We start from the raw sequence: 26,456 nt of genomic DNA, 5'->3' as shown, positions 1-26,456 counted from the left end.
TGTGCAGTCATCCAAGTCACAGCCCCTTAACTTGTTCACCAGTATGGGGTGGGATACCGTATCAAAGGCCTTCCTGAAGTTCAAGTATACGACATCCACCCCTCCTCCTGCGTCGAGGCGTTACCCCAGTGGGCACCCTGGTAAACACTGTATCCTTTATTTCCTGCTGTCCCCCCCCCCAATGAGTTTGTAGATGGCCACAAGATAACCTCTCAGCCTTCTCTTGTGAAGGCTGAAGAGATTCAGGTCCTTCAATGGGTCCTCATAGGATTTTTTCTGTAGGCCTTTAACCAGACAGGTGGCCCTCTTCTGAACTCTTTTCAGATTATCTACATCCCTCTTGAAGTATGGTGCCCAAAACTGGATGCAGGACTCTAGCTACGGCCTGACCAATGCTGCATGGAGAGGAAGTATCATCTTCCTAGACCTGTTTGTGATGCACCTACTTATGCAAGAAAGAGTGGAGTTAGCTTTACTTATTACTTCATCACATTGGCAACTCATGTTCATTTGGGGCCGGCTTTGGTACGTGGCCTGTTGCATATCAGCTTGGACAGAGGTGGGTCCCCACATGAGCTGATTTGCCTCAGGCCGGCTCTGGTACAGGGCCTGGGGCATATCAGTTCATGCAGGGACCTGCCGCCCTGATCCCAGGGTGGGGGAGGGCCCCGCACAAGCTCATGTACCCTAGGCCCTGTACTGAAGCTGGCTCGAGGAGGGTGTGGGACCCAAGGCAAATCAGCTCATGTGGGGACCCTCCTCCACCACAGGAGTGGGGTGGCAGGTCCCCGCATGAGTTGATATGCCCTAGTCCCCATACCAGAGCCGGCCCAAGGAGGGTGTGGGGCCCCCCGGCAAATCAGCTCATGCAGGGACCCACCACCGCCTCAATCCCAGGTAGGGACAGGTCCCTGCACGAGCTGATTTGCTCTGGGCCCATCTTCTGCTGTGCCTAGTCAGTACCACCAGCCTCCTGCCATCTGGGAGGCAGATCAGGGGCCTGCACCCCCGGGAGCAGTCCGGCACAGCCCCTGCAGCCCTCCCAGCGGTGTGGGTGGCTCCAATCTGCCTGCAAGATGACAGAAGGCTGGTGCTGCTGGCTGGGCGCAGCCCATGCCAGGAAAATCGCTGCTCCCTCTGGCCCCAGCCAGCAGCAGCAGCCTCCTGTCATCTAGCAGGCATATCGGGGCTACCTGTACCCTTGGGAGGGCTGCAGGGGCTGTGTCGGACTGCTCCTCAGGGTGTGGACCCCTGATCTGCCTTCCAAATGAGAGGAAGCTGGTGCTGCTGGCTGGAGCCAGCAGCAGCACCGATCTTCCTGGCATTGGGTGAGCAAAATGTCGAAACAGCATCAAAACAGCAAAACCATTTTGACAAAACAAAATGAAACAGTGCTTTTGAAAAGAAACAAAACTTAAACAAAATGCTGTTCCATCAAAACGGAACTCGAAGTGGAACAATGCTGTTGCACACAGCCCTAATAGTTACCTGGTTCCTCCTTCCTCCCCTTCTTGAAAATAGGGACCACGCTGGCCCTTTTCCAGTCCTCCGGGACCTGTCCTGAGCACCCCAAGTGCTCAAACTGTCACGCCAGTGGTTCCGCTATGAATCTAACTAATTCCCTAAGTACCCTAGAAAGATCATCAGGGCCTGTTGACTTAGGTACGTACATCCAACCCCTCCAAGTGCCCTTTTACTAGGTCAGCGCTAACAGTTGGTGGGTTGGTATTTATCTCGTGCTTACCTAAAGTCTCATTGAGATGCATGCTTGTATCCACATCCGGGAACACAGATGCAAAGAAATCATTTGGGAGCTCCACTTCAGCCATCCTATCCATTACCAGTTGCTCTAGTCCATCTTGAAACTATGTTATCCTGTGCTTTCTTTTTGCTTCCTATGTATTTAAAGAATGACTTTTTGTTATCCTTAACTTTTGCTGCCAGCCTAAGCGCCATTTCTGCTTTGGCCCTCCTCACTGCTTCCCTGCAAGCTCGAGCCAAGCAGGTATACTGCTCCCTGGTGGCTGCCCCCTGCTTCCACAGCATGTAGGCTTCTCTTTTCCCCTCCAGGGTCTCCTGGATTTCCCTGCTCAACCAAGAGGGTTTCTTTCCTCTTTTGCCCCCGTTTGTGTGCTGGGATGGTCCCTTTCTGTGCCTGCAAGATCAGTCCCTTGAGAAATGCCCACCCTTCCTGGACTCCCATCTCTCTGATGCTTTTGCCCGTCAGTCCCTCCCTCACTAATCTCCTGAACTTGTTGAAGTTGGCCTTCCTGAAGTCTAGCACTTCAGCCCTACTAGTTATCTTCCCCACCTTTCGCCAGATAATGAACTCTATCAATAGGTGATCACTATCCCCTAGCTTACCTTGTACCTGCAGATCCCCCACCAAGTCATCCCCTGTGGCCAGCACCAAGTCTAGTAAGGCATTTCCCCTAGTGGGAACATTTACCTCCTGTGTTAGGTGAAGGTCCCATAAGCAGATTAAAAACTTAACGTGAATGGGCAGACCTGGCTGCCTGTTCCTCCCAGCAGATGTCTGGGAAATGTAGGCCACCCAGGATAACCAGGTCCTTCGAGCACACTGCCTCTGAGAGCCGTCTTGAAAATTTTAGGTCTAACTCGTCCCTCTGGTGTGGGTCTGTAATAGACCCCCACTACCAAGTCCCCTTCTCCCCAATCCCCCTGTAATCTGACCCATAGTACCTCAATTTGTCCTTTTCCTAGGCCCTACTTAAATACAGAAGATATATATTGCTCCTTGGCATAGAAAGCAACAACACTCCCCCCCACCCACCACCACCACACACTTTTCCCCTCCACTCTATCCTACCCTGTCTGTACAGCCTGTAGCCCTCAATGCCCACTGCCCAGTTGTGGGTAGGGTCCCACCAGGTTTCTATTAGTCCAACCAGGTTGAATTCTTTGTTTGCAAGCAGAAGTGCAAGTTCCTCCTGCTTGTTCCCCATTCTCCTAGCATGAATATAGAGACATCTAAGCCCCACAATACGTTCCCTTAGTACTTCCCCATTCTGATGCTTAGTTGGGTCCTTGGTACTTACCTGGACTGTTCTAACACCTGGCTCATGGTTCGTCATTCCTGGCCTCACCCTGTCATCAACATCCTCGTCCCCCAACGAACCTAATTTAAAGCCCTGCGTAGGAGATCAGCCAACCTGTAAGAAAACAGACTCTTACCTCTTGGAGAAAGCTGTAGCCCATCTCATCCAAACAAGGCCCTATCCTGGAAGTACAAGTTGTGGTCAAGAAATCCAAACCCCGCACGATGGCACCAATTCCAAACCTGCAAGTTGACCTCTCTAACACAGTTGCTGTGGTGCCGTCCACAACCGCTGACCAGGAGGATGGCTGAGAAGACCACCTGTGCCCCAAAACCTCTGATCCTGGCTCCCAGTGCCACTCATGACCCTGCCTGGACTACAATAGGCTGCATCATTCGTTCCCACGCGGATGAGGACCATGGGATAGTAGTCAGAGACCCTAATCAGGTTTGGGATCCTCGTTGTGACGTCTCAAATCCAGGCTCCGGGCAGGCAGCATACGTCCTGCACTGCGGGATCTGCGCAGATGGCTCCCTCCATTCCTCTCAGGAGGGAGTCACCCACCATGATGACCCATTGTCTTCTCCTCCGGCTGCATGGATGTCCCACAGCTTGCTTGGTGGTGGGTGTGGCCTCCACTGCTGTGCTCTCTGCCAGTGATGCCAGGGGCTCATATCTGTTCTCCAGCTGCACTGCGGGAGTCACCCCGGCAGTGCGATGTCTAGCCCTGGAGGTGGCTGTCTGCCATCCAGACGCGTCAATTCCCTCCTGTGACTCCTTCCCTTCAGGTGTGTGGTCCTGCAGAGAAAGGAAGTATCCATCAATCCCCTCCTCAGTCACCCTGATCCCCTGCAGCCTGCTCACCTCTTCCTGGAGTTCCCTCACCTGTACCTCCACGGCCTCAAGCTTGGCACACATGGGACAGGCGAGGGGACTCCTGGGCCATTGACCACCCCCGGTGCCTAGAGCCCCCACCAAGCAGCTCCCACAGACACGGGGCCAGGTACTGCTGACCCATCCAAAGGCCCCATCTTGGTAGAAGCCTCACAGGAGGTCCATTCATAAACCTACTTCTTTTTATAACTGAATCTAGTGTGTGCAATGACTATGCAGTTGTCCATATATGTCAAGACACAGAATTCCTCTGGGCACATAAATGCCAAAAATAGCTATTTAGACAACCAGAAAGCAATAGCATGCTTACCCAAGCAGTGGGAGGCCTAGGATCTAGGCCTTAGCTTGAGGGAGTTTTAATTAACATTGTCTACATTCTAGGTGAATGCTCTTACCACCAGAATGGGATGGGAACATTTTTGACCCCTTCCATTAAAGTAAAACTACTGTATAGCAAAAAAACAAAAAAAAAACAAAAACAGAATTCATGGCAGCAGGAGATCTCTCAAGAGGGAGACCTGAATGGCTCATTAGGGGTAAAAGCACTTTGCTGGGAGTGGGAAATTGTGGGCTCCAGTCTCTGCCCTGAGGATGATTTGGGGTATTTTTATGACTATTTAACTGGAAAAACATTAACAGATCTGGGAGCAGAGTCCACCATTTTTCCCCTCCTGCAACTGTGCTTAGTGCTGAACTCAATGCTGTCAATTATGTGGTAGGCAGGACCTGATTGCACCTGCCAAACTGGGCCCCTAAGTAAAGTTAAGTGTCACAAGCCCCAGTTTCTTGATCCACCCATTGCTCAGGTGGGAGCTTTGTGCCTCTGCTCAGACTGTGACAGCCCTGAGCACGAACAGAAGCAAAACTGAAGGCATATAAGGGCTTTCCAGAAAATACAGGAAGGTTCCTAGTGAGTTTAGGCATCTCCATGGTTAGGGGACAATTGACCAGGGTATTTTAGATCATAGTTTTAGACTTAAGCACTTGCAACCTACCTAAGTCTAGGTTTAGACACCTAAATCTTTATTTGGATGTGGCCCTTAGGCATGCCTGCAGCTCTCTAGCATTTGGAGGTAGCACCCCTTCCCCTCCCCACTAATATTATCCAGTATAAGATCTGCTTCAACTTACACCTCTGATTAATTCACCTCACCTGTTGTATATTTTGGGGCTCATCTAAATTATTCAAATCTGGAGCTATTCATAGCAATACATGCTGGCACTGTCAGGAAACAGGTGGCATTTGGTCCATATGCTATGGGCTGCCCTAAATACATTCAGTTCCATATCAGTACTTGTTAACATTGTACTTAACAGAGAACATGCTGTTTTGGAGTTGGTAGAGATCACATGACTTCAAAAAGCCATGATTGTAGAGAGCCCTGGCAGTGGCTAAAAGCCTTGTTTGTCAGTACTGGAAATCAGGATTGAAGACGCATGGCAATGTAAAAAGTCTGCTCCATAACAACAAATATTCAGACTGACACTTGGGCACACTACAGGAGTAGTGGCACTGTGATCAGTTTACAAGTCCCCTTCCTTCTCCTGCTCGTTATTCTTTCTACTACATTCTTCTGTCACCTTTCATTACCTGCTACTTTCTGTAGATATCATGCTCTGTGTAATAGTTAACATGAATGATGGCCTCCATCACTGTTTGGCAACTTCCACTGTTACAGTAAAAATAGCATGCTTGTTCTGTTGGGCAGATAGGAAGCTACAGCAGTGACGGATGCGAAACCTCCTGCAGAATGAAATGCTCCATACAGCTCCCCAAACCTCTGCAGTCCCAGGTCCTTCCTGACTCACTGGTTCACTTCCTTTTTCACAAAGGATCTGGATGCCACTAATTAGCTGTGAGACACAAATCCTGGTATAAGTGAGGCAAAGCCCCCAGCCAAACACTAGGGAAGGACAAAGAATTGTGCTGAGAAACATCTCCTTGTCAAGAGTCAATTTCTGCATGGAAACTGCTCCTTTCCCCATTCTTTTGCCCCTTGGAACTCAGGCCAGGCTACCACTGGCAGTGCTGTACTACCAGCTCTGCAGGATAGGATACACCAAACAGGGGTGGGGGTAGGAGCTGATGCTCACCCTACTGAGAGATGCTTTGCTGTGGGAGAAGAGAAAGAAACAAGAGGCCTTGGCCATAGAGTGAAACCCAACTACACTCTGCTTTCTCATGCTGCGGTTCTCTGACTCCTGATGCTGATTCCAGTTCACATGAAACTCCTGCTCCTGCATGCCCACCCTACTACTTGCTGTTTGTCACCATCCCTAGCTGGTGCTCCTTCCTGTGCACCCCACACGGATGCAGCTCCCACTCAATGCCTGCATGGCCATCTGTCTTCTGCATTGCCACCATGTAAAGTGACTGGCACTTGGCTCTAATTAGAAACATAGAGGCGGTGAGGAAATGCCAAATTAGCATGTGCCATTCTTTGTTATGCTGACTGCAAGCATAAGATAGCAACTCCTCACTCAGCTTCAGACAGGATGCCTCCCAGCCCCTGACCTCAGCCTGAAATACTGTTGCCTGTAATCACAGAGGGGAGCATCTTCAGCTTATCACCTTGGGACACCTCAGTCATGAGTAAACTGGGATGAATGAAGCTGCCTTCTGCTACATACCCAGTTAATTCAAACTTAAAGCAAGTCCGAGCGCCTCCTACAGCCCCCACTGCTGCTGCACAGCTTTCACGTAGGAGTCGTGCCTCGAGTGCTATTCCCAGCTCAGTACTGGCGCAGGGACAGCCAGTCCCACACAAGCACTTGGCTGTGCCATGTGAGACACCCACTGCGTACCATGACTTGCAGACAACCTGTTTGCAGGAGCCCCACAGAAGCAGCTTTGTGCTGGTAGCTGGCCCCATACCCCATGATAGCAAAACAGGACAGAGGCACCATTGTGTGCCTTCGAAGCCCATGTTCCCATCAGGCACCACTGCCTCACCTGGAATTAGCACAATTCCCCATTCACCCCCTCAGGAGGAAGTCATATGGTGAGAGGGGAGACCGGCTGATCTGAGAAGACCATTTTCCTTGGCATTTTCTAAGTGCAGCTCCTCCCCCAGCCAAGGATAGCTGGGCAGCCTCACTTCCTGGTCCAGCTACTAGCAACAGTAGCTTAGTGCAGGAAAGGCAGGAAGCAAGCAACCTTTTCTCCAGCATGACAAACTACACAACCCAGCAAGCTGCCCTAAGCAGAGGGGAGACAAAGAGGTCAGTTCTCAAGTAGGAAGCTGGGAGCAGGACTTCCATTCCGAATCTTAATCTGTCCCTAAATTCATAATAGTTGGGCCACAGCAAGCAGTAAGGAAATAGTGTGGGAGTCAAAACTGAATGGGACAGCACAGACACAAGAGCAGAGCTGGGCAGTAATTTTCCATCAAGACGGTTGTTTTACTTGACAGGAAAAACACCAGTTGTATGTTTTCTTGTGGATAAAAAGAAGTTTTAATGGATAGAAAGTAGTTTCTATTCTATTTTCCATTGGGAAAAATCAAATCCACATTTCAGGTCCATATTAGTCTGCATCCATGTTCTGCCTAATGCTTCATGAGTCTTGACCTGTGATCCCTGTATCACTTCACTTCATTTTGGATTGCAACTTACCTTTTCTGTCCTTGGCCTCACAGCAACTCCAATGAGTTCAGACTCCTATTAGTGACTTACCCTTTCAGGCAATGAAGCAACCAGCAAGGAACTGCAGAATCATAGGACAGCCTTTTTAAAATAGGCCAGCACTTGTCAGCCAACCAGAACACAGCATATGAGATCTTTAACCTTACGGGAAAGCCAAACCTAACTCAGAGTCTCCAGGTGCCTACACATGTGCTCCAACATGTTCGAATTAGAATGCTCTGGTATTGCCAAAGCATCGTGTTTATAAACCCACACGGGTCTAAAAATGGCCACTGGGGCACTTTAACTAAAGCTTGTCGAATGAGCTTTAGTTAAAAGTGTCTCACAGTCATTTTTAAACATGCAGAGGCTTAATACACAAGACACCGCAGACTTTTAATTAGAGCAGCTCTCTGGAAACCACTCTAATTAAAACACGCCCCCACCCAGCACATGTCTAGGCAGCCCGTCAGCTTTCCTATAAGCCCAGGATGCCATCTCTGTCTGAATCTGTGCTCTGAAATTGGTCTCTTGAATATGAATGAGCCCAGTCCAGGGGATACAGGTGAAAGGAGACAGGCATCACCCTGCTCCAAGGCAGAGTGTCAGACTGAACTCTGGCAAACCTGGCACATGTTGGAAAGATGCCAACTTCACGTGGCTCTACTAGTACATCTCTGCCATACCCTGACTTTTCCTTACTATACAAGGCACAAAGGTGGCGCTTGAGAGCTTCTCTCAAGGGTAGCTCTGTTGCCCTGGATCTCACAAGAAAGAGTGGTGTGGTGCTCCTCCAGATTCAGGAAAGGAAATGCAGGAAGTACATGCAGGTGACTGGAACACCGAAGAGCAACTGCCCTGAACTGTTCACACCACCAACTCACATTGTAAACACAGCCAGACCCATTTCTTATGCTGTGGTTCAGCAGGCCTAAAACCATCAAGAAACTTTAAGCTCCCCTCAGCCATGCAGGCCACTGAGGACACAACAGCAGATTCCAGGAGACAACCGAGGTGAAAACAGAAGTGCGAGTGGGGGTTAAAGGTTGATAACAAGCACTCCAAGGGGAGGGGATGGGGAATGACATTGAGCAGAGCAAGCTGGCCAGTGCCCACTGGCCCTCAAATGAGCCCTAGGAAACACTGGACAGCACCCAGTAAAACTACTCACAGATGTGAACAGATAAAGGACAGGAAAAGAGCACTCCCCTACCCCCTTCCCCAAGGCACATGGGGTCCTCCCAACCACAGAATCCTTTCTGGTCAGAGACATACAGCCAACTTAGTCAGGGCCAGGAAGAAGCTGACCAGGAGGTCTTGGGACTCTGTCACCATCTGGAGGGATCAGGAAAGGGAAGCAAGGTGTCTCTCTTTAGGGGCTCTAACAGAAGTGATCGTCAGGCAATTGGCCCCTTGAAGCTTATACAGCCATACCCTAACAGAAGAGCATGGCTGCAGAGTGCTTTAAAAAGCCTGATTGTGCAACAAACTGAACCCTCATTACATGGGGGTTCCAACCCACCCACCCCAGCCTCCATCTCAGACTGGGCAAACCCCCACTCAGGCTCCCCCCCGCCCCATTCTGTTGGGGAGGCGAGGCGAGGCGGCTTGGGTAGAGCAGCTGCAGACCCAGCAAAGTGGAGCTCGGTCCCCAACGCTGGGCCCAACAGCGAGCACGAGCTGGGTGCGGCGGCCGCGGGCTCCGGCGGCAGGAGGGCTCCGGCCGCCCCCCGCTGAGCTGCGTCTCGCCGCGGGCCCCGTGCGAGGGAGGCGCGGGGCCGGGCAGGAGCAGCCTGAGCGGCCCGTGAGGGAGGCTCAGAGCCCGGCCCGGAGGAGGGAACGGGAGGGCAGCGGAGGGGGCCGGTAACGGGCGAGGCCGAAGGGCGATTCCCGGGAGGCCGCAGAGCGACTTGTCCCCGTGGCCGAAGAGGCTTGGATGAGGCGCAGCGGCCGCAAGTTGCACTGAGGGGCGAGGAGACAGGAGGTGAAGGGAGCTTTCCGGCCGGGGCCCCTGCCCAAAGCCAGCGCGTGCCCGGGGTGGTTTTTGTATAGCGGAGGCCAAATCAGCCAGAGTTTATTCCAAGTCCGAGTGTCCAGAACCACGCGGCCCCGGAGCAAACGCACAACACCCGCCCCGCCTCCGCCCCCGCCGGAAGTGCGACAGCCAATGGGAGGGGGCTCTCGCCCCGCCCCGGAAGCGACTCTTGCCCAGGCAGCTGCTGCCACAACATGGAGTCGCCGGTAAGCGCTCGGGTCCGCCGCGTTCCCACAACGCCCCGCGGCGGGCCCGCTCCAGGGGGGCTCGCGGGCGGGGTCCCGCGCTGGGGCCGCAGCCCGGGAGCCGCGAGGCGGGGCCTCAGCGCCCCCAGCCCCGCTGACGGGGCCGCCGCGTGTCGCGCGCAGGTGCTGACGGACCCGGAGGACATCGCGGCGCTGTACCGCCAGCTGAGCCAGCTGCCCGCGCTCGGCACCGCCTGCCTGGGGCCGGAGCTCACGACCCAGTACGGCGGCAAGTACTGCAACGTCTACGCAGGTACCGCGGCCGCGACACCGGGCCGGCTCCGATGGCCGCCGCCCGCCTGCCTTGAGTTCGCGGTGCAGCCCGGCCCCCGCCCCGCCCCCTCGCCTTTGGGCATCTTGAGGGCTGCGGCTGGTGGCAGTCAGAGGGGTAGCCCCGTGCTCGCATGCTTGTGACCCCCGCATGTGGCTCAGCCCCGCGCCCAGCCCCCTCGTGCCTCCTGCCTGTCCACCTCTGTGCTGCCCAGGGCACCTTGTGTGGTGCCAGTGTGTGGCCCCTGCTGGGAAGGGCACTCCTACCCCCACCTCACAGCGGGATGTTGAGACACAGGAAGGGGCTGGGGACTGACTGGCCAGACCCTAATGGCACAGGGAACCGCTAAGGCTTGAAAATCAAGGTCTGATTTCCCCAAGGCCGTGCAGAGGGGTTGAGGCAGCTGCAGGAATTGGACCCAGGTCTTGGGCCCAGTCCTATCTGGTGGCAGTAGGCGGGCCTGCTTCCAGATGGCATGGGCACTTGGGCCCCATGGGATCTCTGTCCTCACGTGCTCTGTGTCACAAAGAGGTGAGAATTGGGACCCAGCACAGCAGAATGGGGGCATCTGGGAGCAGCTGTATTATCTGGTTTCTTCCTTGGTGCATGAAGATGGTGCAGGGGGGAAGAATTGGTGCCCCTGGGTGGCAGCTAAATTTGTTCCCCTTCTAGAGTGGTCTCAGCGGGACTTGGAGAGAGCCGAGAGTGTGAAGTTCTGCCGTCAGTACCTTGTCTTCCATGACAGCAAAACCATCGTGTACTCGGGCCCCTCGGGTGCCTGCACCGAGATAAAGGGCGAGTGAGTCTGCGCTGCCTGCTAGTAGTGTTCCCCATCAGCAGCTGTCATGTCCCCAAGGCTTGGCTGGGAGCTACTGTCTCCCTTACTCAAGCCTGACTGGAACGATGGCGAAGGGCTGTCTTGCCTGGGCTCTGGGGGCTTTGAGCAGCTAGTGAGTAGTTCGGGCAGTATTGTTGCCTGCCCCTGCCCTGATCACTGTGCCAGGAGTGCCAGTGGCAGGGATGGACACTTGATGCATCTGGCCCCATGCCTGAAAGAGGGGCCCCTTCTAGGGTGGGTAGGGGTTGGATAGGGCTGTTTCCAGAGGGCCTCACAGCCCCATTGGGAGCCACCGTATACTTGCCCAGCCCTGAAACCCCCAACCTGGTCCTGTTCACAGAACATCTCGAGAGTAGCTCCAGGAGTTCTGCTACCAGGCTTTCCTATGCAGCAACTGCCCCTGGCTCTCACCCTTTACTGCATTGTCTAGTATCTCCTGCTGTGCCACCTCAGGCAGAGGGCTAGTGCAGGCTCACTGATCACATCTCTGAGAGGGGTGTGCTCAGTACCGGAGCCCCTTGGTGCCTTCTTGCCCTTCTGGTAATGGGGCTGGTCTACCTTTCAGGCTGCTGAGTAGAGAGTCACCCAGTGGGACACTGAAAGCCGTCCTAAGAAAGGCCAGCAACAGCAAAGGCGAGGAGAAGCAGTTCTTGGAAGTGAGTCCATCCATCTGGCTGCTGGAGGAGACCAGGGGGCCTCAGTCATTTACAACTAGATACCATGTGTCTGCATTAACCTTGCTTGGCCCTTTCAGAAGAGCCAGACAGCACCTGGTGCTAGTAGCTCTCAGGAGAAAGGGCAGACTTTCATTTGACCTCCAAGCTGCTTGCTGCCCTTTTTCTAGATTCCTGGCAGACTCCCACCTGTGGCTCCATACCTTATGCTTGCTCCAAACCCCATACCTGATTGGCTTGGATCCCTTTCCCTGCATACCTGCCAGGCAGCTGGGTATGGATCTTTGCCCGACAGCATCAGTCAGGCACAGGCTTCTGCCATCCTTGGATCTCATGATTAGGACCCGCCCCAGTACAGCTCAGTGAGGCCTGCCTTCTGATGAGAGGCAGGGCCCAGAGTGAACGCTAAGCGTTGGATATCCACACTCATTTTCTTGCCAGGCACAGTGGGGCTGACCCAGAGGGGTCTGTAGGGTATCAGCTTCAGCTCCAGCTCCCTGCTGTACAGCTAACAAAGCTGTCTCTGGTTTCTGTTGTACCTGTTCCATCAGAATGGTCCCCACAACTATCTGAATATCCCAGAGGTGATGGCTCCCACCCTGTTGAAATTCCAGAGGTCAGGGCTTACCTGCATCCAGCAGAGTGGCATCAAGTCAGTTTTAAAAGGCATCTGCCGTGGACACACTGCAGCTGGGAAAGCCAGTAATTCTTAGGCTGATGCATGGCTCCCCAAGGAGGGTGACTGGATGCCTTGGTTCCTGATGTCTCTGAGGGTTAGAATCACAGGTTGCAGGGCTTCATCTCTTGACATCTCTGTAATCTCAGATCTGGGATCAGAATCGCAAAGTGAAGAGCATCAACTTGACAGGACTGGAGAAGCATGGCAGCATCTACGAAGATGGTGAGCAGGCTCACTGTGGGGGATCCCTGGGTTCCTGGGAGCCCCTTCTCTCTGAAGTGGAGGTAGGGGTGTAGTAGTATATTTACAGGGCCACTGGGCTGGTAGCAAAGGTATATGAGTAACAAAGGAGGGAAAGGTTGGTCCTAGACCCTGGGGCTGGCTGAGTAGTAGAATGGCATACCTGGGGCTGACTGGTAAGGTAGGGGTAGGCCCTTGAGGCATTATACTGGATGTGCTGGGCCATAGTGCCTGTCCATGTCTGACCTATGTTTTTGCAGATCAGTTTGGCTGCCTAGCCTGGTCGCACTCAGAGACCCATCTTCTGTATGTGGCGGAGAAGAAACGCCCAAAGACTGAGTCCTTCTTCCAGAGTAAGGCACCTGAACTCAGCAGCACAGCTGAGGAAGAGGACGCAGTGTCGAGGCCTGAGAAACAAGAGAAAGCCCTCAAGGTGCGCAGGGGTTGGGTAGATCTTGAGGAACTGGAGTGATGTGCGACACAGTTTAGGGACACAGGTGTAGCAGGGCTGGGCCCAGGGGCAGCTGCATGCTTCCTGCCCCACTCCAGCCACTCAAGATGCCCTCCTTTTCCTCTCGCCTGTCATGCCTTGATAGAACTATTTCTTTTCGTAAAAAGGGAGGCTGCCCCAAGGTTGCAGAGCAAACCCTAGCTTATTCTTAGTCAGCAGGTCCATCTTGTACCCTGCTGACCTTAGTCAAGCCCCCCTGGCTCCATCAGTCTCTCCACGTACCCACTGCCTTAAGGGCTATTTGTGACCTTCAACCCCTACAGCCATTCCCATGCCTCACAGATGTTACTTCAAGTTGTCCACTGGATCCTCTGGTCCCTCTGTCACACTCCCATCAAACTGCCAGGCCCCTGGCCCTAATCCCTCCCCAGGCTTTCACCCTCTGCTTAAACCTGTTCTGGCCCTAGCCTTCTCTCTGGCCCCTGACCTTGTAAAGCAGCTGTAGCCCTATATTAGTCCTCTGGGTCCCTGATCCCAGGCTGAGCTGCTTCTACTACACCAGTCTTTTTTTCTGGGCCCAAGGCTCTGGCCCTTTCAGCTTAAGGCTGCTGTGTCAGCCAGGCAGTTCAGGATCTCTTCTGTCTGTTGCCTGCAAGGCCAGACTGACCATGTGGCCTAAGGTACTGGTTTTGTGTTCCTCCAAAGCTCCACCCCTTCCTGTCAGGTAGCTCTCCAGCCATCCACAGGAGTTTCCATTTTGGCTTGATGATGAGCATGCCCTTCTCTGCCCTGGCTTAGCTCATTTGCTTGTTTCTCTTTGTTTCTGGGCTGCCTAGATGTCTGCCCCCTGTGCAACTTGTGCACCTAGCTCCTGGAATAGTCACTCCTTAGTGGTAGCCCCTATCTCTATGGTTACTAGTCTTCCTGCTTTCTAGCAGCTAGCTGTCCAGTGGCTAGCCTGCTTCCTAGCTGCTGGCCCCCACACAGCCAGCTTAACCTGCCGAAGCATCCCTTAAAGTAACAGGCTTCCTTTTACAACAGGAAATCCAAGTTTATCTCCTACACTCACAAAGTGCTCTGTTGGTCTTGAGCACTGGGTTGACTTTTCGGGGCAGGGGAGTAATCATTCTTTTCTCTTCTGTACTATGTTTACTTTGTTCAATGTGGGCTCTATGTTGCTTTAAGGGATGCTTCAGCCATACAGATAAGTCAGCTTTGCCAAAACCTCCTGGGTGTGACTTGTTCCTAGAGCAGGACTACTGAGCCCTGCCAGGCCTGTACTGTTACTAGGATCCTATGTTCTGGAGGGCATAAGACTTAAAAGCTATGACTCAGTGGGGCTGGGCCATGACATGGCCTGTGCTGGTACCAGGGTGGCATGGGCATTTTGGGCAACTCATAAAATTTTGTGTTCTAGGGGGAGCAGTTTGTGTACCATGAGGACTGGGGCGAGGCACTGAGCGGCAAGAGTGTCCCTGCCCTATGCGTGCTGGACATTGAGAGCAGCAACGTCTCTGTGCTGGAAGGTGTCCCAGACCACATCTCCCCTGGACAGGTCAGCATGAGGATCGGGGAAGCAGCTGGATAGGGAGAGGCTGGTGAGCAGGGTCATGTCACTGCAACCCAACACCTCCCCTGCTGAGTAGCTGTAGGGAGCATACAGATGCCACCAGCTAGAAGCACCCAAAGAGCCCTCTCTTCTCCTTTCCCCTTCGCACCCTGTCTGGCACCCATGAGGAGTTGAAGCATAACAATAAGGTAATCTGGATCCAAGACCCCCTCATCACCAGAGTAGTGATGGATTCCAGGCTCAGTTCCTGTCTTGCATGTAGGGCAGGTGTCAGACTCTTCAGCTCTGTGGATGTGTTTCTGTACTTCATTTTTATATAAGTGGTTGAAAGGGGGCTACAACTCGCACAAAGTCAGCAATGCAAGACTGTGGCAAAAAAGGCAATATCATGCATGAACAGGAGAGTTGTGTATATATAATGTGAGGGGTCGTTGTTCTACTGTGCTTAGCACCAGTGAGGCCTCAACTGGAGTCCTGTGTCCCATTTGGAATACCGAGTTGCAGTGAAGATGGTGAGAAACAGGAGACTGTCTAACAAAGAAGGATAAGAATGCTACAACATTTGAGAACATGCCCCAAGGGCAAAGATGGAAGTGACTGGGTTTGTTTGATATAGGCAAGAGAAGGTTGATGGGGCTAGGGACATGAGAACAGCCTTCCAATATATACAGGGTTGTTATAAAGGAAACAGTTCTGTGAGGGTGTTGGGCAGAAGGCAGGGCAGGGTGCCAATGTAAAGACCAACTGGTTCGGAGAGAAATGAGCTTTTCTGTAAGCAACAGTGTACTCCATCAGATACTAATAAGGATGCTTTGTCAGATGCTAGCATCTGATGAAGTAGGCTGTCACCTATGAAAGGTTATGTCTCTGAACCAGTTAGTCTCTAAATTGTCATCCTGCTGTCTCTTCTGTTTTCTTCTCCCAGTTTCTTTCCAGTGTCCTTCTAGGTCCCAGCTATTTCACTTATGCTGTCTGATGCTTTCCTGCTTTGTCCCACAGGCCTTCTGGTCCCCCGGTGACACTGGTGTGGTCTTCACAGGCTGGTGGCATGAACCCTTCCGTCTGGGGCTGCGGCACTGCACCAACCGCAGGTGAGAGCCCTGTGGCACCCCTCAACATAAACCTAGCCATGGCTTGCAGCAAACTACACACTAGGTACTGGGGAAAGGGACCTACCTGCGTGCTACATCTGCAGCAGGAGCCAGAGTGTTGCTGGCTGTAGAAGCATCTCCACCAGCATTCAGCTGAGCCCTCAAGTCCTACTAGGGCGTGCTATGGCTCTTGAGCTGGGTGACTTTTCTCCACTGCCCTTCAGGCTGGCAAGCAGCAGTTCTCATGGGCAGATGGCTTGTCTAGTGCAAGGCTGGCACTAGTGAGGGGCCACTGGGCAGAGCCTGGAATCCAGGCCTGTGATTGTGGTGCCCATTAATTGTAGGGATGCAGCTAAAGCAAGGGTGAGTTTTGGGTGCCTGGCACAGCCCCTGCTGCTAAGGGAAGGTGCGCTCAGGCCCTTTCCATGATGACTTCTGTGATCCCATTTGCAGATCAGCACTGTTCTATGTGGACCTCAGAAGGGGGTGCTGTGGTGAGTGATGTTCTCCTTGTGCTGCTTTCCAAGCTTTGCCTTTTCTCTTGGCCCACAACCTGTCTGCCTGCCTCCTTTTCTTCTGTTGCAGAGCTGCTGTCTAATGACACCAAGGCTGTATGGTCCCCACGCCTCAGTCCTGACCAGTGCCGCATCATCTATCTGGAGAACAATGCACTTGGGCCCCATCAGCAATGCAGCCGCCTTTGTATGGTGAGTGGTGTGACACCAGCCGGGGGGGTGCCTGAACCAGGGACCCAAGGCAGGGGAGTGGCAGTAATGCCTGCCAGAGCCAACCCTGGCCATCATCTTGCCCTGTGGGGCAGTTGTTCCTGGGCACCCCAGAAGTCTCTGCTAGCCCACCAGAATAGCAGTGTGGCTGGAGCCAGTAGCCAAGAATTCTGACCACGCTGTCAGTGTGAGTGGCTTGGGAGGCATCACCATAGCAGAGTAGACAGTATCCCATGGTGAGTGTGAGAGCTGAGGCAGCATATCTTAGCAGAGCCCCGCCTCCCTTCAGTGCTGCCTGGAAGTTAGTCATGCTTGGGCATCTCATCCACCTTCCCTGACAGAATGGTGTGTGTGTCTGCCTAGGGCCAGCATTGGGTCAGCTATCTAGGGTACCAGCTGGGCTTCAGTTCCTGGGGAGGAGAGCTCTGTCAAAGCAGAAATAAGAGTAGAGCCCTGTAGGTACTGCCTGACTGCCTTGTGTTGCTATCTTTTGCAGTATGACTGGTACACAAAACAAACCTCCACTGTGCTAGAGGTTGTGCCTCGGCAGAGCCAGGGTAAGTAGCTGACTGGAGGCAGGGAAGGGCCCAGGTAGCTAAAAAGTGGGGACGATGGAGTACCCAGAAATTAGGCTCAGCAAGTGCAAGGTGGCATGTAAGCAGTGTCTGCTTAGGCAGCAAGAAGAGGTGCTTTCTGTCAGGAATGAAGGCCAACGGCAAGGCTGTATGTGGGGAACCCAGGCTGGGGCAGCAAGGCAAAGCTGTGCACATGGGGAAGGGGTCAGATTCAAGCTGAGTGGCATACCTTGCTTCCCAGGGCTTGCCACTGAGACCTAGTGGTCTGTGCTCTCTCTGGCAGAGATCGGGCTCTCTCTTCGCAGGTGTATTCCCAGGGATCTACTGCACAGCACTGCCTGAGATGTGTTGGGCAGCTGACAGCCGGCGGGTTGTGTTAGACACAGCACAGCGCAGCCAGCAGGTAAGAGGGCAGGGGCTGGCAAGGGCCAGAGCTCAGCTCCTGGATCAAGATGGTTAAAAATCAACGATTTAAAAAAAAAAAAAATCGAAAGATCAGATTTTTAAGAAAATTTAAATCAGTTTTTTTATTTAATTGTATTTTTAAATTCTTTTTGTTAAGATGCTTTTTTTAAAAAAAAAATCTACATTAAAGATCATTTTAATTTAAGATATGTTAGCACTCAAAGGTATCACCATGGAATAGGGATTGTAACGTCTAACATATTCATGTTAAATTTTTTAGAAAAGTTTTATAAATAGGTCACAATGGGCCATGGACTATATTAGGGGCCTAATCTTATGGGGTTCCCAGAGGCTCCTCTGTATAGATTAGTAAAGATTAAAGAAAACCACTCTACCCAGTGGGACTCAGTGCTCAGTCTAGAAGATCTCATTAAGCATTTCTGTGATGCTTAGTTTCAGTTTTGTCTCTCCAGAAATAACATCCTTGTTAATAGCAGCATATGGAGATGATAGATAACAGACCTGCTTACCTATCCATCAGCCCTATTGTCTCTCTGCAAGTTTGTGTATACAGAGTCACGCCCTTGCCTCTCTCTAAAAGTGGAAAGTTTCAAGAACTTAAATGAATGTAGGGGATTGTTGGGGGTGGAGTAGATCTGGACAAGGAAGATGAGTCTGGTGGGAAGTCTTGTGGGATGTTTCTGAATACAGCCTCACCATTGATTTGAGATCTAGTGAGGGAATGGTACAGTAGAAGGGAAAACCTATTATGGCATCCGGCTTGGAAGGCTGTACGAGAGACCCTGTTTGGGAATATTTTAATGAAGATTATATCAAACAACAAGAACGCAATTTTTGTAGAAAACAACAGTGATTTAAATTGAGGCTTCCCGACCAGTGATTTAAATCAATTCCACTTTGTCCCAGAAGAACTGCTGTACCCATACGGGTTTCCCCCTCCCCTCACTGGGGTACATTCGCCTCCAGAGTGTCAGGCCATCCTGCCCATTGCAGGCCAGCAGTGGTCCAGGGGAGCCAGGTGTCTATTCTGTCCCCTGCAGGGGGCAATGCAGGGATATGAGCGGCCTGAAGAAGCTCTGCCCTTTGGTGTTCCCTCTAGGACCTGTTTGTTGTGGACACGCAGACCAGCAGTGTGCATTGCCTGACAGCTGGTAAGTACTGGCAGCCCTGCAGCCACTTTGCAGGCCCTTCTGTTCCCTGCCTCTGGAGATACTGGGGGTCCTGCATGTTCCTACAGGACTGGGCAACAGCCACTGCCCCATATCCCTCCTGTTCTGGCCAGTGACTTAAGTGCACTCCCAGCACCAAGCAGGCTCCATAGGCTGTGACATCTTTTCTCTTCCCGCCTGCAGATGCTCCCCCAGGGAGCTGGACACTCCTTACTATCAACCGGGATCTTCTAGTGGCCAAGTTCTCGACCCCAAGCTGCCCTCCAACTCTGGTAAGGGGCAATTCAGGATCGGGGAGAAGGGGCACTGGGCTGGAACCAGTCTCCCCTGTGCACCAGCCCTGAGCGTGCTACAGTAGTGAGAGCTTTCCAGTTGCCTCCACCTCCAGACAGTGTCCCAACGCATCAACCAACTATACTGCTCTCAAGGAGCACAGGGCCAGATGTTGCAGGTCATCATTGAGAACATCACTGGAGCTCTGGGTGGCTGTGCCAGTCATCACTGTCAGTTTTAGCCTTCAGCTCATGTCAGATGCTGTCTTTTCCTACCTACACCAAAGGAAGCTGTCACCAAAGGTTGTGCCCACTTTGTCCTCTCTGTGGGGCTCTCCAGAGAGCATCTTGCCCCAGCCCTCAGCAATGTAGCACCCCTGGTGATAGAAGAACAGCATGTGTGCTGGTGCCAGTGCTACTGATGCTATTGATGTTCCCTTGTAGAAGGTGGGCTTCCTTCCTAGTGTTGGCCAAGAGGCCCAGGTGAGCTGGGTCTGTCTGGAAGATGCTGCCCCCTTGTCAGACATCAGCTGGGTCATCCAGTCCCTGCAGCCTCCTTCAGAGCAGGAAAACCCTCAGTATGGTGAGTACAAGGGCAGGAGGGGCAGAGCCATGAGCACAAGCTTAGCTGGGGACCTGGGAGGGAGCTCCTTGTCTGGGCTTGGCAAGCACTGTAGATCCCAGCCTTGTCATTGTTAATGACTGCCAACCTTTCTTCTCTCTCTTTCTCCCCAACCCAACCCCTTTGCAGAGGGTCTTGATTTTGAAGCCATCCTTTTGCGGCCCAGCCAGATGGCCAGCACAAACAAGCCACCTCTTGTGGTTGTACCCCATGGTAAGCCCCCTCCTCCCCACCACACTGGCAGCACTGCCACCTCTTCTTGCAGGCCCTGTAGGGCTCACCTCTGCTTCCCGTTTGTAGGAGGTCCTCATTCAGTCTTTGTGGCCAGCTGGATGCTGTACCCAGCAGTGCTCTGCAGGATGGGCTTTGCTGTGCTTCTGGGTGAGTCCCACTTACTGCCAAAGAATCATGTGGCAGTGGCATAGGGTTGAAGGCTGGCAACATGATGGGAGGTGGGCACAGATAGCTGCCCCAGATTGGGCCTGAATTGGGCTATCACAGACTACCTAACATGGACCAGTGGTGCTGGAGCCTACTTAGTGGATGCTGTGAACTCTCCCTCATCCTAGCTAAATTGCCCTGGGGAGGTTCTGCTGGGTTAGGGTTCACTCCAAGGGATGCCCTAGGGAAAGGCAGAGGCTCTCAAGTGCCACAGTGCCAGGAGTTCATGCAACCCACTTCTAGTGAAGTACCAGACTCTTGGACAGAGACTGGAGGCACAGCAGCTGGTAGGCAGCAGCTATGCATTTGGTGTGCACAGTTGTAGGGAGGGGATCATGGAATGGAGACACAACCACTGGGGCAGCTTTCAAGGCACTTAATATGTGAGGTTTGCCCTGGCAGTGCTAGGTCAAGGCAGAGGGTAGGGAGGTCACAGGGACAGAACCTGGAGCCTACCCATCCTGCAGCATAGGTACCACTCCTACCCCACATAAAGACTAGGCCACTATGCCACTTGAAGGGCAGAATCTCCAGCAGAGGCAGTCCCCATCCCCCCACATACCAGCCTGTCACCTGCTGTTGTGCTCAGTGGCAGACAGACACTTTGGGGAGTGTCTTTGGGGATTGCCTGAGGTGGGGGCAAGGGACTTACAGTGACATTGCTCTCTGTTCTAGTGAACTACCGGGGCTCGCTAGGCTTCGGCCAGGACAACATCGCTTCCCTGCCAGGCAATGTGGGCAGCCAGGATGTACAAGATGTACAGGTACAGGCCACAAAGCTGAGTACCACCATGCAGCTTGCACCCTTAAGAAGCTGGGGCCACAACTCTGAGATCCTCCCTGCAACCCTGTGGGCCATTGCTGTGATCCTTTGCCTGGGGGAAAGTTCTGTCTAGTTAATCCCTAGGGAACAGCAGGGGTAACCTCTGCCAGTCACCTGATAGGGATCTGGGCCATGTGCTCTTCAACCAAGTGAGCTATCTGTTCCCCTGCCCCAACCTTGCTTAGCCAGTTATACCCCTCCCTATTCCCTCTCCACCCCTGCCTCTCCTGACCTGACCCTGAACAACCCTGCTTGCCCCTCTTGCTCCATGCCCTGCTGGGCTGTGGGCACTCCTGCTGCCCCTCCCAACTGTCTGTTCTCATCCCGCTGCAGCACTGTGTGGAACGGGTATTACAGGAAGAGCCACTGGACTCAACCCGGGTAGCCCTGGTGGGTGGTTCACATGGGGGCTTCCTTGCTTGCCATCTCATTGGCCAGTACCCAGGCACCTACCAGGCTTGTGTCGTTCGAAACCCAGTTGTCAATATGGCCTCCATGATCAGCTGCACTGACATCCCAGACTGGTGAGTGCCCCAGGCCTGAATCACAGCCCCTGACTGCACCCAGCCCCTGCCCCCCTATGCCCTCAGTGAAATTGGGCCTCGGCTTCTTCCACAGGTGCCTGACTGAAGCTGGCTTTTTCTTCACACCCACCACCCTCCCAAATGCTGCCCACTGGACGGAGATGCTGCACAAGTCTCCCATGCAGTATGTTGACAAGGTAAGACTACGTTACTCTTCTTCCTCTCCCAGAGTTGGACCCCTAGTGCTGGCTGTGGGACCCAGGTTCTGATTCACTCCCCTTCCAGGTCCAGACCCCTGTGCTTCTGATGCTGGGAGAAGATGACAAGCGAGTCCCTCCAAAACAGGGGCTGGAGTATTACCATGCCCTTAAAGCCAGGGGTGTCCCCACCCGGTGAGCAGGTCACAGGGAGGGGCCCAGGGATTGTTGGGAACAGCTTGGAGGCTTGTGGGCAGCATGGACAGGGACAGAATTTGTACCTGGGTTTGCCAGGGGGCAGTTTGGATTGCACAGCAGGGACCGATGGACACGTGTTTGAACAGGGTGGCTGGGTTTGGACTAGAGCCAAGAGTGAAGGTGGGGGGCCATGTGTGGGGTGGGCTGGTGTTTCGCTGGCATCATGGAGGAACTGGTCAGGTCTGAGACAAGACGAATGAAGGGTTTGCTTCACTTGGGAGCTGGACTGTATGTCCAGCTACAGGGCAAGTGGGTAGAGATCCCTTGGAGATGGTTGGAGCAGACTGAAGGCCCTTATTAATTCCCATTTCTTCCTCCAGACTGCTGTGGTACCCAGGGAACAACCATGCACTCTCTGGCGTGGAGGCCGAGGCTGATGGCTTCATGAACATGGCACTGTGGCTGATAAAGCACCTTAAGTGCTGACTGTAGGCACCTGTACCCTGCCCTGCAGGGGATGCTGCTGTGCACTGCACCCCCACCTAATGCTGTAACCCCCTGTTAATAAACAGTACAGCTGAGCTAGCCTCTGCCTCACTTTCATCCCTAGGGGGCAGCCTGCATGGCTTCTATTACCAGATGTGAAGGGGCTAAGGACCCCAATGTCAGCTGACCTCTGCCACCCTGTGCCCTTGGCACCATCCCACTTGAGAACAGCAGGCAGGGCTGGGAGAGCCATGGGCTACAAATAGACAGGTGCTTCTTCCTTTTGGGAAGGCCTTTAAAGCACTGGGACAAGAGAAAAAGGAGCCCTGCACCCTTGGGCAATAGCAGTGCTCTCTAAATACAGGAATGAGGGACTCTGCTGTGCAGGTCTACTGCCACCTTGTAGTCCAAGTCATAATCCCCCCCTCCCATGTATCTAGCACTGTTCCTGCTCCCATCATTGCTTCCAGCAAAACTATGTCTGATAGGGTACCCTTTGCCCAGCCCACCTGTCAGTGAAGTTGGCAGTTATGCCCTGTGAAGCCCTTTTGCACCAGAGAGTGGTTCTCTGCCCCGTGGCACAGTTGGCCGTCACAGGAGATGGTACTTCGCTAGTGTCCTATTTACTGAACACTCTGCTGCTTTTAAATAGGACACATGGCGCTGCCCATGCTCCTGATTACTGATGCTTTCCATTCTCAGACTGTTCCAAGTTGCTTACAAATTTGTCATACTAACTGCTCCACCAGGAGCCACATGAGAGCAGATGGAACAAGAAAGAGACTGAAGGGATGGCCAGAAGGATCTGTAACTGCAGGAGTATGCTGTCTACACTCCAGTTTCTCAGCAAGAGAGAACAGCTTACTGATCAAGTCTGTTTCAGTCCTCTCTAGCCACAGGCGCAAGTGAAGGCTCAGCCATCTACTGCTGCCAAGCATCCCAGGAGCTCAGCTGGAGTGCCCCAGGCTGTGCTTGCATGGATCCTCCTGGAAAGGACAGGGATGGGGGTTGCTAGTGTGCTCCAGCAGGGAGGACAGGCTTTTGTGAGAATGGCAAGAAACTGCCCATGACAAGCACATCCTTGTACCCAAAGTTCAGGACAGAATGGATTTGAGACTGCCCTGAGGGAGATGAATTCCATAGTAGTTCAGAAAGGGAAAAAAACCTGTAGGGAGGCAGCAGGTTTAGATCCCCAGAGTCTCATCTCCCTGCTGCCACGTCCCTGTTAAGAGTTACTCAAGACAGGTGTTGCCTTGTCAAGGTGTTGCCTTGAGAGTTAACTTTCCGTTAACTCAAACAGGCTGCCTTGTGCCCCTCTGAGGAATGCAGCAGTGGGCAAAGTACAAGCCCAGCTTGGTGCTTCCCCCAAGAGCACTGTGTTTTGTGTAGCAGGGAAGATGGGCTGTGGCAGTCCAGGAAGCCCCCAAGAAGCACCTGTGGTCCACACACCGAAAGGTCTTATGGCCTGGGATCTGGCTAGGAGCAGCTGTGGCTGCAGAATAAATAGCTGTCTGATCTGCCCTGCTACCAAGTACCCCTGGCCCTGCTTTGGTCCAGCAGAACAGGTTTTATGTCTCTGCACTGTGCTCCATAATATGTTGGGGCAGGATACACTTGCCCTATAAACATACCTTGTTTAGTTTAATAAAGTAGTACTTAATCACTTGCCCTGTGATCCATGCCATCTGGCCTTTGGGGCTCCCCACTGGTTTGGAAATTTGGCAGCAGAGCAGTTGCAGCAATTAACAGTCACTACTCCCCTGTTGCTAGATTTCCAAGCCCCGTGAGGCTGCGTTTGGCTCCAGCAGGGCCTTTCCCACACAGCTGCAGTGGACCCCAGCCAGGCCATTTCTATGCAGGTGCATCAGGCCCTAGTTAAGCCAGTACTGCATGCCACATTGGGCCTATGGACTGAATCCAACCTAGCACCACTCATCTGAGCTATGGGGTGAAAAGATTGGGTACCACTGGGGCAGCCTCTTTTCATAATCTAATTACACCTAAGGCGTACCAGGAGAGAGGCAAGGGAGGGTATTCAAGGAGCTGGAGCAGGGCAGGAGCTGCATGGCCACCAGGGGGCTTGACAGCTGCCCCTGGGGCCCAATCTGGTCACACTGCTGTGGGGGGCAAGGCCTGCATGGGTGAGGGGAAAGCCTGGTGTTGTGTAGGTGGTGAATAGGAGGCACCAGGTCACACTGTACAGTGAGCTTTGGCAGGACAAACCAAGGATGGGAACTGGCTGAGCTGGCATGGGATAGCAATGTCTGCTCAGGTCCTTTGGCACTGAACATACCTCCTTTTATCTGGTCACCCTGGGGTCTCTGCCTTCTCTCACTGCAACAGCACCATACCCTGGGACCATCTCTAGCTGCAGCTGTGCAGCTTCTTGGCCTGGTGCCCAGCCTGCTCTGTTTGTGCTCTTCACACAGGCTCTTGGCTGCCAGCTCAGGAAGAAGTCGGAGTCATTGGTGGGGCCTGGCTCTGCTTCCATGGCCTCCGAATCAGAGCAAATGTGGGAGGTGGGAAAAGGAGGTGAACTACCAAGAAGGGGAGCCTGGTGAAAGAGTCTTGGGGGCAGGGTTGCTGTGCAGACAGGAGCCTGGGAGTCTAGACACAGGGTGGGCTTAGAGACATGGAGGGAAACAGGAACATGGGGGACGGGGCTATTGTTGTGGAGAGGTGCAGAGGCAGGTGGCAGCAGTTGCTGGCTGCAGGGAATCCAGCATCTCTGGCCTTGCCTTTTAACCCAGCAATAGGCTCCACTGCTGCTTCCACCTATGGGACCTACCTTTCTCTACACCCAGTCCCATGACAGGCTGGATGCTGTTGCTGCCTGGTAGCAGGATCTCCCCTCTGTGGTGTGCACTGTCCTTGGAGCTGGATGTGTGGTCTGTGCTTCCCACTCTACACAGGTATATTAGGGGAGGGTCATTCCCTGTACACCCTGCTCCATGGGATGCATGTTAGCCCCACAACACCTATTCCACAAAGACCCAGCCAACAACCCCAGGGTCTGAGGGAAAAGCCCTGGGACATAATATGTCTGCCCTGGGCCAGGGGTTCACCTGTCATGACCACCTAGGGTCTGAAGTAGGTGGGGCTTCCTGCTGGCTGAAGGAGCCAAGCAGCACAGTTTCACTTACTCTCAATGTCAGAACTACAGGGAGGTCACAGTGACTGCAGTATCACCCCCCACACCCCATCTGTCCCCCAGGTGTGCCAGAGTCCTAGGGCTCTGCTCATTCCTGCCCTTCTGCATTCGCCAAAGGGCTGGTGCTCCTTTGTGCAGCCTGGGGTTGGCATCATGAAGACAGGGCAGGATCCTGTGTACCTGAGGGCTCAAGGCTAACCTGGCACCTGCCTAACTCCTCTCCCTACAGAGTGGTGCCACCCTGACCTGGAACACTTTAACATTTGTGGTTCAGCTGCTAGTGCAGTGTGCACCTCGCGGGCAGCCTATTGACTCTGTCACCGGTAACATCATCTCCACTGATATCGGGGACCAATACATGGCATGTGCAGTACCTTGTGGCACCGTATCCCCACAGCGCCCCTGTTGCAATACTCCACCGCATCCTGCTGGTATCTCATAGCATCCACCTTCCTGCCTTACCATGCTGGCAGCATGGAGAAACTGCTGCCACATAAAGAGCACAGTCCTAAAAACAGGCACACTGCAGCCTATCAACCGCATGATTCCTGAGCCACAAGGAGACAGCTAACACTCACACAGTCTCAGCAGAGACTGGGACTCTCACCCTTTGCAGAAATTGGAGGTGTGAGCATGGGCTGGTGATTCCCATCAGAGGTCAAGGGGTTGTAAACCATGTCTGGGCTCTTGTCTTTGGAACTCGCTGCACTCAGCACCCCACCCTCACCCTGCTCTGTGCAGCTATGGTGGAGCTACCATTCAGGCCCTGCCACTTACGCCTGCCCTTCTTTCCCACCCTGCAGGCTGCTGAGCTGGGATTCACCCACAGGGGCACATAGAGTCATTCTCATCTGACACCAGGACTGGGGAAGAAGCAAGAGCTGCTGGAGGTATATATCTGGAGGAAGAAGGTTAGAAGAAGGACAATGTGGTGCCTATCTTCAAGAAAGGAAGGAAAGTGGATCCGGCAAACTACAGGCCCAACAGCCTGACCTCTATCCGGGGGAAGGTCTTAGAAAAGATTGTCAAAGAGGCCATTCTTAATGGACTGGCTGATGGCAACATCCTGAGAGATAGCCAGCATGGGTTTCATAGATTTCATAGACATTAGGGCTGGAAGGGACCTCGGGAGATCATCGAGTCCAGCCCCCTGCCCAAAGGGCAGGAAGTCAGCTG

General features: G+C 53.2%; 1 protein-coding gene across 1 annotated transcript; it reads left to right on the top strand.

Moving 5' to 3' along the window:
• The first annotated feature begins 9,762 nt into the window (after positions 1-9,762).
• APEH (acylaminoacyl-peptide hydrolase) lies at positions 9,763-22,224 on the top strand. Its single transcript, XM_019547516.1, has 22 exons — positions 9,763-9,818; positions 9,981-10,110; positions 10,801-10,927; positions 11,532-11,622; positions 12,466-12,541; positions 12,820-12,992; positions 14,428-14,565; positions 15,580-15,671; positions 16,125-16,165; positions 16,257-16,378; positions 16,893-16,953; positions 17,277-17,374; positions 18,497-18,548; positions 18,750-18,838; positions 19,283-19,421; positions 19,590-19,673; positions 19,761-19,841; positions 20,577-20,665; positions 21,058-21,248; positions 21,343-21,445; positions 21,534-21,640; positions 22,024-22,224. Exons 1-22 carry the CDS (start codon positions 9,807-9,809, stop codon positions 22,127-22,129), a joined length of 2,202 nt encoding a protein of 733 aa, XP_019403061.1. The 5' UTR covers positions 9,763-9,806; the 3' UTR covers positions 22,130-22,224.
• The last annotated feature ends 4,232 nt before the right edge of the window (positions 22,225-26,456 follow it).

Source organism: Crocodylus porosus, unplaced genomic scaffold (assembly GCF_001723895.1).
Source record: "Crocodylus porosus isolate Cpor-Errol unplaced genomic scaffold, CroPor_comp1, whole genome shotgun sequence".
In the NCBI taxonomy this organism is placed as follows: domain Eukaryota; kingdom Metazoa; phylum Chordata; order Crocodylia; family Crocodylidae; genus Crocodylus; species Crocodylus porosus.
The sequence above is the reverse complement of the archived record's forward strand: the minus strand, read 5'-3'. Positions and strand labels throughout refer to the sequence as shown.

Excerpts from the sequence above, each read along its gene's own strand:
- APEH (XM_019547516.1), top strand. Across the intron at positions 18,549-18,749 it reads TGTGCATTGCCTGACAGCTG|ATGCTCCCCCAGGGAGCTGG; the intron begins GTAAGTACTGGC and ends TCCCGCCTGCAG. Across the intron at positions 19,422-19,589 it reads GCAGGAAAACCCTCAGTATG|AGGGTCTTGATTTTGAAGCC; the intron begins GTGAGTACAAGG and ends ACCCCTTTGCAG.